Source organism: Streptopelia decaocto, assembly GCF_964273445.1.
Source record: "Streptopelia decaocto genome assembly, chromosome: 19".
Taxonomy (NCBI): domain Eukaryota; kingdom Metazoa; phylum Chordata; class Aves; order Columbiformes; family Columbidae; genus Streptopelia; species Streptopelia decaocto.
The window spans coordinates 5,258,760-5,273,129 of NC_138674.1; the positions used below are offsets into that span (position 1 = coordinate 5,258,760).

At 50.0% G+C, this 14,370-nt stretch overlaps 1 protein-coding gene across 5 annotated transcripts in view; it reads left to right on the forward strand.

The window, feature by feature from the left end:
• The window catches only part of PPP1R12B (protein phosphatase 1 regulatory subunit 12B), a 129,056-nt gene that overhangs the window by 66,864 nt on the left and 47,822 nt on the right, over positions 1–14,370 (forward strand). For all 5 annotated transcript variants that reach the window (XM_082068915.1, XM_082068911.1, XM_082068912.1 and 2 more), the window contains 4 exons: positions 9,926–10,016; positions 10,441–10,611; positions 12,043–12,226; positions 12,754–12,866. In XM_082068915.1, the coding sequence (XP_081925041.1) occupies positions 9,926–10,016; positions 10,441–10,611; positions 12,043–12,226; positions 12,754–12,866 (559 nt within the window). The remainder of the gene's footprint in view (positions 1–9,925; positions 10,017–10,440; positions 10,612–12,042; positions 12,227–12,753; positions 12,867–14,370) is intronic.

Consider the following 14,370-nt stretch of genomic DNA (forward strand, 5'->3'; position numbering starts at 1 on the left):
CCTTTTTATTGCAGAGCCTGCTGGTGCGGATGATGTGGGAGGGCAGGAATCCCGCCGGCCCTGGGATTGCCCATGTTGGGAAGAGGCGAGATCGCTCCTCGCCGGATCAGAAATCAGGCTGCGTGTTTGTACGGCGAAAGGTCGAGGTGTGGGATGGGGGTCGGCGCCGCCGAGCCCCCGCTCCTGCCGGGGCGGCGAGCGGGTTTGTTACCGTGAGCTCAGCTGCCGCCGCCTTGATCCGCCGCGCCGGGGAAGGACGGGAGGGGATGTTTTGGCATTTGCTCTGGGCGGAGGAGCCCAGGCTGTAGGTTGGCCCGCTCACCCAACGCAGGGATATATGCGGGATGCTCCGGGGATGGTGAGGGATGCGCGGCAGGGAGCTCTGGACATGAAGGAGCTGCGGCTCGACGGCGTGGAGCGAGCGGGAGGTAAATCTGCCTTTCCCCGTCCCTGTCCACGTGCCATATCTGCGTGCGGTTCTTCTTTACTTACTAATCGTAACCACCAACGCGTTTCACTTATTTAACCCTTGTGTCTAACAGCACATTCCCCTGATGGCAAGTTCTGCAGCGACGCTCCAGTTCTGTCTGGGCGCCGTTACGTGGATGCTCAGGGTTTGAACATTTACTAACATCATGCAAAAATGGCCGTTAAACTAAAGAACGTACCCAAAATATTGGTGGAGATACCGTGTGACGGATCACCTGAGAGCTGATTTAGCACAAAATCAGCTATTCTGTTAAATTCTGTTCTCCACAGCACCAGCCTGTGGGTGTTATGGGTGGAGAAGCCAGGTGGCCACTCTGCGGTTTCCATAGGAAGAGTTTTTGGGCAAACTTAATTAATCTGCTGTCCCTGAGAACAGTGGACACTTGAAATTGATTCAAAGCCTCGGCCACATGCTAAGAAATTGCAATCTTAGCCCAGCAGGAAAGGGAAATCTTTTATGCATTATTAATCTTTGGTGATGTTATCTGTAACTCAGCTGGGGCTGATTCGCGCTGTTCCTCGGAAAGGCGTCTCCTCGGCGGCTGCACCCACGAGGTGGCACTCGAAGGCCGTCGGATGCTCTTGCCAAGCCAGCATTTCCCCTGCACTTTAGCTCTTTCAATCTCTCCTATGGGGAGAGGCTGAGGGAGCTGGGCTTGTTTAGTCTGGAGAAGAGGAGGCTTAGAGCTGAGCTCAGCACTCTCTAGAACTACCTGAAGGGCAGTTCTAGCCAGGGGGGGATTGGGCTCTTCTCCCAGGCATCAGCAATAGGACAAGGGGCCATGGGCTTCAACTCTGCCAGGGGAAGTTTAGGCTGGAGATTAGAAAGCAATTCTGTGCAGAGAGAGTGGTCAGGATTGGAATGGCTGCCCAGGGAGGTGCTGGACTCACCGGCCCTGGAGGTTTTTAAACTGAGATTGGACATGGCACTTAGTGCCCTGATCTAGTAAACGGACTGGAGTTGGACCAAGGGTTGGACTGGATGATCTCTGAGGGCTTTTCCAACCCAGTCCATTCTGTGATTCTGTGTGATACCTGAACCTTCTTTATCATCAGCAAGTTTTGATCTTTTCTTTTTGCTGTCGCAAAAGGCAGTTTCCCAGATATTCAGATTTTTGCGGAGTGATTTTAATTTTTTACCAGGCATCTCCTGCCTTGTTTCAGACTGTATAAATGAGCTTTTGGGAAAGCTCTAATAGGCGTGCTTGAGGTTGTTTAAAATGTTGAATTGTGTTGTCGGACTTGCTGCTCACTTGAAAATGAGAAAGAGAGGTAACGATGGAGACAGGACACTCGCATCGTCGCCTTTGTTTCACTCATCAGCTGGCAGGAGAGGGAGTTTCATCCCACTCCGTTTCATGCGGCGTTTTTAATGCGAAGATTCATGCTCTGAGCGCTGCAGCCAGCGCTGGGTATCGACACCGCGTGTCCTGTGCTGAACACAAACCCATTTCAGAATATTCCAGCCTGGAAAGCTTTGCACTGGCGACAGTCCCAACCGATGCGTTCAGTGACTACAGGGAGGTTCGGTAGAGGGTTTTGCTCCCTTGGTTTGGTTTGTGTTGGCAGGAATCTTGCAGCAAAAAAATGCTGGATTTGTTTTTGTTTGTTTCTTTTTTAAATAAATGCATTTCCCTTTTTCCTGGAAGAACTGTGAAGGTCTGGGCTGACAGTGACAAACCTGCTCCAGATGGGGGAGCCAGTTTAACAATCTGATCACTGGGATGTTAAGTGTCTTTCCTACTTTTTACTGTGATGGAATCATAGGATCATTTCAATTGAAAGAGACCCTCGGGATCATCGAGTCCAACCGTTCCCCACCCCTGTCCCTGCCCCATGTCCTGAGAACCTCATGTCCGTCTGTCCAACCCTCCAGGGCTGGTGACTCCAGCACTGCCCTGGGCAGCCTGTTCCAATGCCCCACAGCCCTTTGGGGAAGAAATTGTTCCCCACATCCAACCTCAACCTCCCCTGGTGCAACTTGAGGCCGTTTCCTCTGCTCCTGGCGCTTGTTCCTGGGGAGCAGAGCCCGACCCCCCCTGGCTCCAAGCTCCTTTCAGGCAGTTCAGAGATCAGAAGGTCTCCCCTCAGCTCCTGTTCTCCGGCTGAACCCCCCAGCTCCCTCAGCCGCTCCCATCACACTTGTGCTCCAGCCCCTCACCAGCTTTGTGACGCTCAATGGCATTAATTACTTCAGAGGGGTAACGTTGATCATTTAAAAGCTTCCAGTCCAGTTTTCCCCAGCCCAAAGTGTTGAATTCTCGGTAGGTACCGCTGATGAATGTTCCTCTCCTGGCAGAGGGGACGGTGATTCCGCGGGGCTGGGGGGAGCAGGGTTGTTCCCCCAGAGCAGGAATCGGAGCTCAGATCCCATCTCTGGGTCGCAGCATCAGCAGAGGATGGGACCGCGGAATCTGCGGCATGAACACAGCACAAAAGTTGCAGCTCTGCTTTCCGAAGGGTGGACAGAGAGACGAGCACGGGCAAAATCATCCAGGACTGTCCATGGGAAGTATTCTTAGAGCATCAGCTGCCATCCGTGTAACCTCAGCCCATTGTAAACAGCACACCCAGCGTGATTTTTCAGGAGGGATAAAGGGCACTTGTTGTTTTGATTAACAAGTGACAAAGATCACAAGCCTCTTAATCTCTCGGATCAGCACCTGAACGTGTTGAGCAAAGCAAAGCTGTTGCAAATAAAGAATTCCATCTTCCGCTTGTTAACCTGCTAGTCCTACTGTAAACAGATGATTGAGATTCAGACATTTCAACTCGCACCAGTTGAGAATTCACAGCCCAGATTGAAACACAATGACAGCCAGGACTAACTCGAGAGAGAAAAGCAAAGGCCTGCAAACGGGGAATACTGACGAGGCTTTTCGAGCCAGCTGTGAGATGCTTTGTAAGAGTGTGATCCCGTAATCTTGTTATCCCGCTGTCCTCAGCTTATTAAACAGCTCAGCCTTGTCTGGCTGCCTCTCCCCTTTCCAGCTCCAGCACTTGCAGGCTCCAGGTTGTTCTTCTCTCCTGCCTGGTGAATGGTTTTCTCAGGTTACTCTCGGCCAGCTTTCCATGAAAACGGAACATTATGGGTTGCATTGGGCTGGTGCACAGAGCGCGTTAGCGCCGCCATGAACACACCGAAGAGCTGAAACCTGTTGCTTGGTTGAGGGAGCAGAGAAGTTTCTTTTTCTGACTGTTTCCAGGCAATTGTCAATTACCGACTGGCTGCTGAGTCCGTTCTTTATTATCTAACTTGAGGAATTGTATTTTGGGACCTGCTGACAGCTTTGTTGCCTGCAAAACTTGCACGCGCTTCTCTTCCCTCCCCCAGCTTATAGATAGTTTTGGAGCTAATGGCAGATTTCCAGCCTGTAGGAATGCATCGCTGGGATGCTGTACTTTTCCCATTGTTTGCAGGGCAACAGTATCACTATTTAATGCTCTCGCTGGGCTTTTTTGTTTCCCATCTTCCTTTTTTTTAGTGTCCATTTGTGTATATATATTTATACACCCACATAAATATGCATGCCTGCACTAGAGATGTACGATCAAGGGTTTTATTACATCTGCGGTGTTTAGAACAGTGATATTGTGCTCTTAAGAAAAGCCGTTCACAACGTTTTAGAGCCTCTGTGTGTGTGTATCCACGTGCTGGACCAGCTTTGTTGTGTGCAGGAAGCCAAACCTGTGCCACATCCCTCCGCCCGTATTATCCAGAGCAGCTCTAGTGTTTAACGAGCATTCAGCTTCCAGATGTGTTGCCAGGTTCGTGTAGGTGAGTGTTATTGCGTCGGGTGCTGCCCCAGCTGAATGAGAATGTAAAACCTGGGTGAGTTGTGCAGATCTCGGTGTTTCCTCTGGGATGCGGCGCTGCCAAAGGACTCAGCACCAGCATTTGCACAAGCGCTTCCATCTGTAAGTGCGATAAGGAGACCATGTGGGAAAGGAGACCAGTGCTGTAAAAATGCTATCGGAAGCTTCTGTATTTCTTGTAGAAATTATTCATGTTTTCTTGTCATTTACGCACCAATTAACATCAGATTGTAATTTCTCTTTCTGCATCATTTACCTTTTACTTGGGAGGGGTTTCTCTCTGCGTATGTTCTTTTGTTTCCTTTCTCCAACACACACATTTGCTCTTGTATTCTTGTTTTCCCAGTTTGTACTGCCTTTACTATTGCCCTGTTTAGAATTTCCCCTTCTATTGGGGTTTTATTGCAGCTCCTATTGCCTTAAGCTGCTGCTGAGTAGTTGGGGTCCGTCTTTGTGTCCTGATAAAAAGAGTTAACAAAGAAAATAGGTGTTTTCTTGAAAACGGGAAGAATTAAGCGGCAGCCAGATTCACCACTCAGTTCCCAGCTTCTTTCTTTCTAACACATGAACCCAGAGCTTGTTGCAGCCGGACACACTCATCCCTGTCTTTGCTGACTCTCACATACGCATCTCTAACAATTTCTATTCTGCTGCTTGAGCTTGCAACCAAAACTCCGCGGAAAACAAACCAAACTGTTATATGTGCCTTGAACTTGGCGTGACGGCCGCTCTTATTCCGCGTATTCCTCGGAGAAAGCTCATCCAACACACACGACCGGTTGGTTGAAGATCTACTCGCATCACGCGGTATTTGCTTGAATTAATAGGATGACATAGATACTGCAGTTTAGCGAGCGATGCGTTTGGTGACAACGTAATTAAAAACCCTCTGGATTGTTTCCAGACGGCATCGTACCCTGTTTGCTGCCTGTCCCTGCAGCTCCCTGCGCTCTGCAGTTTGTCTGCTTGGAAAGCAGCGTGTCGCCCTCCTCGCCATCCAGCTCCGTTTGCTTTGCGGCTGCATCTCCTTGCAGTCCGATTGTTTATTCTTTTTTCCTTCCATCCTATTGAGCACATTCACAGAATCACAGAATGGGGGTTGGAAGGGCCCTGGAAAGCTCCTCCAGTGCAATCCCCCCATGGAGCAGGAACACCCAGATGAGGTTACACAGGAAGGTGTCCAGGCGGGTTGGAATGTCTGCACAGAAGGAGACTCCACAACCCCCTGGGCAGCCTGGGCCAGGCTCTGCCACCCTCACCGGGAACAAGTTTCTTCTCACATTTAAGTGGAACCTCCTGTGTTCCAGTTTGTACCCATTGCCCCTTGTCCTGTCCCTGGTTGTCACCGAGAAGAGCCTGGCTCCATCCTCCTGACACTCCCCCTTTCCATATTGATCCCCAGGAATGAGTCCCCCCTCAGTGTCCTCTTGTCCAGCTCCAGAGCCCCAGCTCCCTCAGCCTTTCCTCACACGGGAGATGCTCCACTCCCTTCAGCATCTTGGTGGCTGCGCTGGACTCTCTGCAGCAGTTCCCTGTCCTGCTGGAACTGAGGGGCCACAACTGGACACAAGATTCCAGGTGTGGTCTCCCCAGGGCAGAGCAGAGGGGCAGGAGAACCTCTCTGACCTACTGACCACCCCCTTCTAACCCACTCCAGGTCCCATTGGCTTCCTGGCCACAAGGGCCCAGTGCTGGCTCATGGTCACCCTGCTGTCCCCAGGGCCCCCAGGTCCCTTTCCCCTACACTGCTCTCTAATTCAGGTCTCTTAAAATTCAGCTTGTAAGTAAAGCGAAGCATCACCTACAATTGTCAAGTTTCTGTTTATCCTCTCTGCTTCTCCCAATCGACAAAGAAAACCCCACAAAAAAGCCGAGTAGAGCAAAAATGTGATTGAATTTCCAGCAGGTATGGTGTCAGCTGTTTGCATTGGGAATACGCACAGCATAGGCACCTTCTTTCATCAGCAGGAAGAGCTTGTGGGTGCTTGGAGAAACCAGCTCTGTCACCGTGCAGCGGCTCTGCTGACTCGTCTCAGGAAATCCAGTTATCTCATGCTTGTCGAGCGGCTCTGGCCGAGTTCCAGGGAGCGGGGAATTGTGTAAATGGAAAGCATTCAGAAGTTAGCGATCGATAAAGGCTGCAGCGCAAACTGAGCTGCTCTGACTTGCAAAATGTGCTCGTCTGAAGATGAAGTCACTGTCACGGGTTGGACACTGAAAACTGACGATGGTGTTTTAGCATCTTCCTATTTTTATATAAATTCTGGGAGAGGAGAAGGAGTCTGGGAGGATGACGGGGTGAGAGAAACAAAATGTGGTTTCTCTTGCTGTATGTGTCCACAGAACTGTAGTGAAACACCAGAACCAGGGGAATCCTGCAGCCTTGCTGTGCTCCTAAACCAGCCTCTGCGGGCACTGACTCGCTTGCATTTACTTGACCTGTCTTGAAAATGGTTTGCAATCCGTTCTGTCCCATCCAGCGGTGCGGAGGTCGGTGTTGTTTTCCGTTCTTTCCTGGCAGCGTGACCCGGTGCTGCTGCCCCGTCCCACCTGTGTTCCCCCACATTGTGGCCGCTGCATCCGTGCTGTCCGATCTCATCTTCCCTCTTATTCCCCACCTGTGTCCTCACGTGAGACGTAAACTCCTCTGTTTCAAAGCTGTTGCAGTAAACCATCCATCTTACTCAGCTACAAATTTACTCGGTTTATACGTTTCGGGAACTATTTTTATTTTCTTTTACAACTGCTCGGAACTGAATTTCCAGTATATTTTGCAAATGTGTTCTTGCTGTAGGTGGCTTATTACTTCTGCATGCTGTGCAAATAGCAGCTATTCTACTAGTGTCAAAAGCTGCAGAAAATGCTTATTGTTTCCTTAATGTGCCATTACCTGGGGAGCACATATGTACTGCATAAAGAGAGCAGAAGAGAGCTCCTTGTCTGCAAAATAGGGGGTTGCACAGCGTCCTCTCATCAAACAGCAGCTTTTTTCTTCGCCAAACAGCAAACTCTTGGGAGGCAATCAACCCTCGGAATTGTAGGCGCTTCCCGTGCTGGCGTATCCATCACAGCCAGCGCGGCTGTCGGGATAATCAATGGGAGCAGCGAGCTCGCCGCAGCGCGTTCACATGCTGGGAGCTGGAGGCTCCTTCTGGAGATGATGAATTGTCCCTCAGAGGTGCCGCTGGGTGAGCCTGGGGACGTCTCCATTGCAACCCAGAGCACGATCCATCCCCCTGCCCAGGGCAGTGCTGGAGTCACCATCCCTGGAGGGTTGGACAGACGGACATGAGGTTCTCAGGGACATGGGGCAGCGCCAGGGGTGGGTTATGGTTGGACTCAATGATCTTGAGGGTCTTTTCCAACCAAAATGATTCTATGATTCCTTCCAAAGGCTCCATCGATCCTTTGCACTCTCCTTGTGCTCTGTGGACATCAGGGAAGTTTGAGGCGTGATTTATCAGGTCAAATACACCAGTTTAGGTGAGAAGACTCACGTATGCCCCACCAACAGTGAAGAAGTGTGAGATGATGAACTCCCATGGATGTACCTGTTAAGAGAATCACAGAATCATGTTGTTTGGAAGAGACCCTCAAGATCATCAAGTCCAGCCATAAACCACCCCTGGCACTGTCCCATGTCCGGAGAACCTCATGTCCATCTGTCCAACCCTCCAGGGATGGTGACTCCAGCACTGCCCTGGGCAGCCTGTTCCAATGCCCCACAGCCCTTTGGGGAAGAAATTGTTCCCCCGATTCAACCAGCCCGAGGAACCCCCAGCTGTGTCTGTGTGTGTGCTGAGCTCTGGCTGCACAGCGAAGTCAGCACTGAACACAAGACCATGAAGGTGGATAAAAGCCATCATGGGAGATGATTTTAGAACGATCCAGATTTCATGGCTCTATGAGGTTTTGTCAGAGTGCAGCAAAGCTAGTAATCTTTCTAAGAAATGTCTTAACTTACTGGATCGGGTGCAAAATCTGTTCAGCCGTTACATTTTCTGTACAAGTTCTCCGTAGTGGAGAACCGGGCATATTCCTTGATAGATCTTCATCCCTCACTTGACTCATTGTTCTTTGAACAAATCTGGATCTCTGATACCCTGTAACCTGTGGCAGCGCTGGGCCTGCAGAAGAACATTCCAGGCACCCTCATCCTTGTGCGGTGAGACAGTGTTAATTGTCATCCCCTATTAACCAGGGTGAAGAGTCCGATCTAACCGATCTTTCCTCGCGTGGAAGCCGCTCCAGCAGCAGGTGGATCAGGCTCAGGGCTGTGCGGTCCCTGCCCCGTTCCCTCCAGCTCCCCCGCAGCGAGTGCCGGGGCGGAGAGTTTGGTTTTGATATTTTCATGTGAATCACTCTTTCGAAATCTCTGCGGTTTAATGAAATCTAGAGGTGACCAGCTCTGGATTTCCAGTGTGTGTTTTTCAGTATCGAGGAACTCGATTTATTCCAGTGTGTGAAGGTCATGTCTTCAATTTCAAAGCTTTTTTCAAGGTGTTTTGTCTTTGTAAGATGCCTGCGGTTCAGTTTCTAGCGTGATGGGTTTCATATTGATGAGGCCAGCAGATTGCAGGAATATGATCATGAATATAATGACAGGAAGGAGGGTCTGAGGAATGCGCCAGCGCAGGATTTCTGTTCTTAGATCTGTATCGGAATGAGAGGTGGTTTGGGGGTTTTTTCCTAATGATGCAATGACATTGAATGGAGCAAATAATACCCTAAATAGTTGCACCTTTTTTGACAGAACATGCCCAACACTGAAGAGTTTTATTTAGAGGCTTTAGGGTTGTGTATCATACGCTCGTAGGAAAGTGGTCGCAAAGCAGAAGACAATAGTCTTGGTAGATGGAGCTGAAATGATATTAGTCCGTATGTCTCGAGGGTTTAGATTGCGGGGTAACAATCAAACCCTGGCAGGTGTATTGTTAACCCCCTCTCCCCCCCACTTCCCCCTTCCATCCCTCCCTCTCCCCCTTCCCACTCAGCACAGGCGATCAGGAGGGAAAGAAGGACAGAGAGAAGAGAGTTGGAAAAATTAACTAATGCTACTAATAAGAATAGAGAAAATAATACAAAATATACAAAACCAATCTTGAAAGTCCCAGCAACTGCAGAGCCGGCACCCGAAGTCCTGGACTGGACTCTGCAGCCAACCGGAGCTGGATTCAGTCTGTCACTGGCCTCAGTTCGCAGGGACCACTCGCAGGGTCCTCTCCTAATGTCACCATAAGCAGAAGGGAAAAAGCAAAGGCAAAAGGCAAAAAGGGACGAGATCCTCGTGATCTCCCACTTTTATATGAAGTATTCACGTGAATGGAATGTTATCCACAGTTGGTCAGTTTCTTGGTCACCGGTTTCTTCTTGTCCCTCTCGCGAGATGTCCATCCGTGCTTATCAATAAGTTTGCATTCCATTGCTAGGTTCACCAAAACATGTGTCTGGTTCTCCAGGAAAATGCAGCTAATATGAAGGCTTTAGCTGACAGGCAAATTCACTAAAAGAGAAACTTGTTTTTAACAAAACCAGGACAATATGAGACAGAATAATAGCTCAGGAGCGTGCAGAGCATCTGGTTTTATTTTAACCTGTTCTGCGCTTTGCTGTTTCCCAGGTCGTACCTGACGCCGGTGCGGGATGAGGAGGCGGAGTCGCTGCGGAAGGCGCGGTCCAGGCAGGCGCGGCAAACCCGCAGGTCTACGCAGGTAAAGAATGGAAACAGCCGTGTTTGCGGATGGGATGAGGACAGCTCATGGATGGAGAGCTGTATTTTACTGCTCTAGCATGAGGGGCTTATCTACCCTCACCCTGTGGTAGAGCAGTTCAGGCAAAATTCCTGCAAATAGTTATTACAAAATACACCCCCAAGTTAGATTTCGAAGTTCTCATTTCTGCAGTGTAGCTGCCTTTTATTTTATAGCTATATCACGTATATTTACACTGTTGGGAGTCAGAGATTAGCTTGATACACTGAGAAATGTTACAGGCAACAGAATTATCTTTCTCTTGGCAAAAAGATAAAGCATTAGCCTGACCCGGTATAAACCTGCTGGGCATTTTAAACTGACCTGGAAAACTTGAAATCTAAACGCATCTGTTTAAAAATCGTCTCTTTGGCTGTCCCCGCAGGGTGTGACGCTGACAGACCTTCAGGAGGCCGAGCGAACCTTCAGCCGCTCTCGGGCAGAGCGGCAAGCGCAGGAGCAGCAAAGCGAGAAAGCGGAGAGCGCGGAGCCTGCCGAGGACAGCGCCGAGCGGCCCGACACCCGGGCGCGGTGGAGCAGGAACAGCGACGAGGAGGTGATGCTCCCAGCCTCGCTCCCCCTGCTTTCAGAGTTAATGACACCTCTTAGGATAGCGGAGATCAGGGGAAATCCTTTTCACAGAATCACAGAATCACAGAATGGACTGGGTTGGAAAAGACCTCAGAGATCATCGATTCCAACCCTTGGTCCAACTCCAGTCCGTTTACTAGATCAGGGCACTAAGTGCCATGGCCAATCTCAGTTTACAAACCTCCATGGCCGGTGAGTCCAGCACCTCCCTGGGCAGCCATTCCAATGCCTGACCACTCTCTCTGCACAGAATTGCTTTCTAATCTCCAGCCTCAGTTTCCCCTGGCAGAGTTGCAGCCCATGGCCCCTTGTCCTATTGCTGATGCCTGGGAGAAGAGCCCAATCCCCACCTGGCTAGAACTGCCCTTCAAGTAGTTCCAGAGAGTGCTGAGCTCAGCTCTAAGCCTCCTCTTCTCCAGACTAAACAAGCCCAGCTCCCTCAGCCTCTCCCCATAGGGCTTGTGTTCCAGTCCCTTCCCCAGTCTTGTTGCTCTTCTCTGGACCCGCTCCAGCACTTCAATCTCTTTCCTGAGCTGAGGGGCCCAGAACTGACCACAATACTCCAGGGGTGGCCTCCCCAGTGCAGAGCACAGGGGAAGGATCACTGCCCTTGTCCTGCTGACCACGCTGGTTTGGATACAGGACAGGACACCATTGGCCTTCTTGGCCACCTGGGCACACTGTTGGCTCATGTTGAGCTTCCTGTCCATTAGTCCCCCAGGTCCCTTTCTGCCTGGCTGCTCTCCAGCCACTCTGTGCCCAGCCTGGAGCGCTGGGATGTGTGTTTGGTTGAAGGGGGGCAGACTGGCTGGAAAGGAGCGGTACCTCAGGGATCGGCACGAGGGAGGGGGGTACGTTGGTGTTGAGCTTTGCCGTTCCTTTGCTCTACACTGGGAATTCAACTTGTCTGTCCCGTGCCAGAAAACAAACCTGCGTAAATCGCAGGAAGAGGAATGAGAAGGCTCGTGATAGAAACGTGACCCGGATCCATCCTTGCTGTGCAAACTGCACTGAGGCTTCATCTTCACGCTTTTCCACAGATATGCTGTGTGTAATGGAGACCCAGAGAGACCAATTTTCTCCCCCTGCCATCGCTTCTGGTTTCTCCCTCTAAATCATTTCTATTTGATAACTGGTTTGTCCTGCTATTGGCAACAGGGATATAAAGAGATCAATCCCAGCCTTCCTAGCGCTGGGAAGGGCTCTCACATGGCAGCTCAACCATGCTTTGAACACTCATCCCAGCCTGATGGAATGAACCTGGTCGGGCGGATGGTGGTGATCACTTCAGCGGTAGTGAAGAAAATGTCACACTCTAAAAGATTACCCAGCGCCCCAAAATCCCAGATCTGCTCTTCCTTGCACTAACTTTTTGTCTTTTTTGCTTTGTTTATAGACTGTTTATCGACGATTGAGGTGCCCAGTACAACCAGACAAACCCACGACACCCGTATCTCCTTCGACGGCAGCACCTCTGCTCTATACAAGTTCATACCTGACTCGAACAAATAAGTATTTAGGTCTTGACTCTGTGAATCCAGCAGACTTCAGAGCTGCAGCCACAGAGATGGAGAAAAATGGTACGTACCCAGGAGAGGGAAGAACAGGGATTTTCCTGAGTTTTAGAACTTTCCATGCGTACAAACAGAGAGAATAAGTTTACTTGTTATTCTGAGGGGAGCAGTATGGGGAGCTGAAATGTTATTCATTTAAATGGAAATCCTAGTGTAGGATGCAGTCTATTGCGTGTAACGCAGAGGGATAAAAGGCTGTTTTCTGTTTTGGATAAGTAAATGAGATAGTGATCCATGGAGCGTTTGGGTCTTAGAGCTGGGGGGAGCGATTCCCTTCATACAGTTTGTCATCAGGAGCAAGTCAGGATGTTGTGGGGAGAGCTGGGAGCCAGGGCAACCTCGCTGGGCTCTGATAAAAGGAGAGCGAGTAACGAGATGCAGTAGGGGGATTCCATTTCATTTGGTTTATTAACTCCTTTGTAATATACCACAAGCCAAGATGACCCTGATCAGATGAAAAAGAGCTCCAGAACCTTAGCAAAAGCAGAGATGTAAATCACTGAAACCAAAGCAGTCTTTCTTTGCTTGGCCAGAGTGTGAAGATCAGGATTCAGACGACAGATCTTTGAGCAAACAGTCGATCCGAGAGAGGAGGCGGCCAAAGGAGAGGCGAAGAGGCACCGGCATCATTTTCTCAACAAAAGATGTAAGTTGGGGTTCCTTAGGGAACAGAAACTCATTCTGTCATAGTCAGGGTGAATTTCCTTCCCGTTCCAAGTCAGTTGATTTCCCGTTGGTCCTTCCCTCTCCAACTGTTCCCGACTGGCACTTCCAGAGGAATCGCATCCCCGGTTGGCCCCTGTAGAACCTGAGCAGCAGGCGCTGGGCGGCCTGTCCTGAGCCGTAAATCAGCGTGAAAGAGCCCACATGGGAGAAGAGAGATGAGAAGTCTGGTTTCTTTGGAAGAAGGAGGTCATGAACCACTGGAAGTATTTTCACATTCCTCCAAACCCCAATCTGGCCCCCTAAAAGGAAAAAAAAAGAGGAATAAAACCTACATCTGGATCCCCTACCCAGCACCAGGGAACACACACAAATGCAGAAGAGCTGCCTGTGTTGGGGTCGTTCCTCTTAGTCCTGGTTTCAAAAGGATTTGTTCATTGTGAGGGGAGAAATCCAGCCCTCCAAACCTCGGTTAGAGACTCAGGTAGGAAAATAGATCACACTTTTCAGCAGGAGAGTGAGTATTATGAAATCAGGATTAAGAAGTGTGCAACCATTCCAGTCCGGCGATGGCCGTGCAGCCTTGCTGATACACCTCAGGGGAGACGCTTCCTGCACAACACAACCAATACAACCCCAATAGTCTTCCCTGTGGCAACAGCAGATATGGTGAATATTTGGAGTTACAGACAAGTCGAACAGGGCTCTGCTGGAAACCTCAGAATTTCTATTGAAAGACTTGCAGCAAACACCCCCTTTTATTATTTTCAAACGATTCTCACATTTTTTCACTTGATGCCAAGTGTGATTTTTTTTTTTCTTATTGTTTTTTCAGTTAAATGCTTTACAGCTTGCCCAGTTGGCTGCTGGATCATTGCAGCAATATCACCAGCTTCAGAGCAGAAGGCAAATCACTTCTCAGAGATTTAGTTAATTTTCCCATTGTCTCTGTACCAAACCATAGCTGTGACTTCCAAAATACCTTGAGTTCAATACGGAGTCAGGTGTGATGCTGAGGTCGTTTACCTCCATGGAATCCTGGAGCTGTTACAGAGAGGCTGCGTCAGTGCGAGCTGTCTGGGTGGAGTCAGAATGGTTTGGGTTGGAAGGACCTTCCCAGCTCCCCCAGTGCCCCCCTGCCATGAGCAGGGACATCTGCACCAGCTCAGGTTGCTCAGAGCCCCGTCCAGCCTGGCCTGGGATGTCTCCAGGGATGGTTCATCCACCACCTCTCTGGCCAACCTGGGCCAGGCTCTCACCACCCTCAGGGACAACAATTTCTTCCTCATGTCCAGCCTGAATCTCCCTCCTTTAGTTTAAAACCATCACCCCTTTTCCTACCACAACAGCCCCTGCTCAAAAGTCTGTCCCCATCTTTCTTATTGGCCCCTTTTAAGTCCAGAAAGGCCACAGTAAAGTCTCCCCGGAGCTTCTCTTCTCCAGCTGAACACCCCAACTCTCCCAGCCTGTCCCCCAGCAGAGCTGTT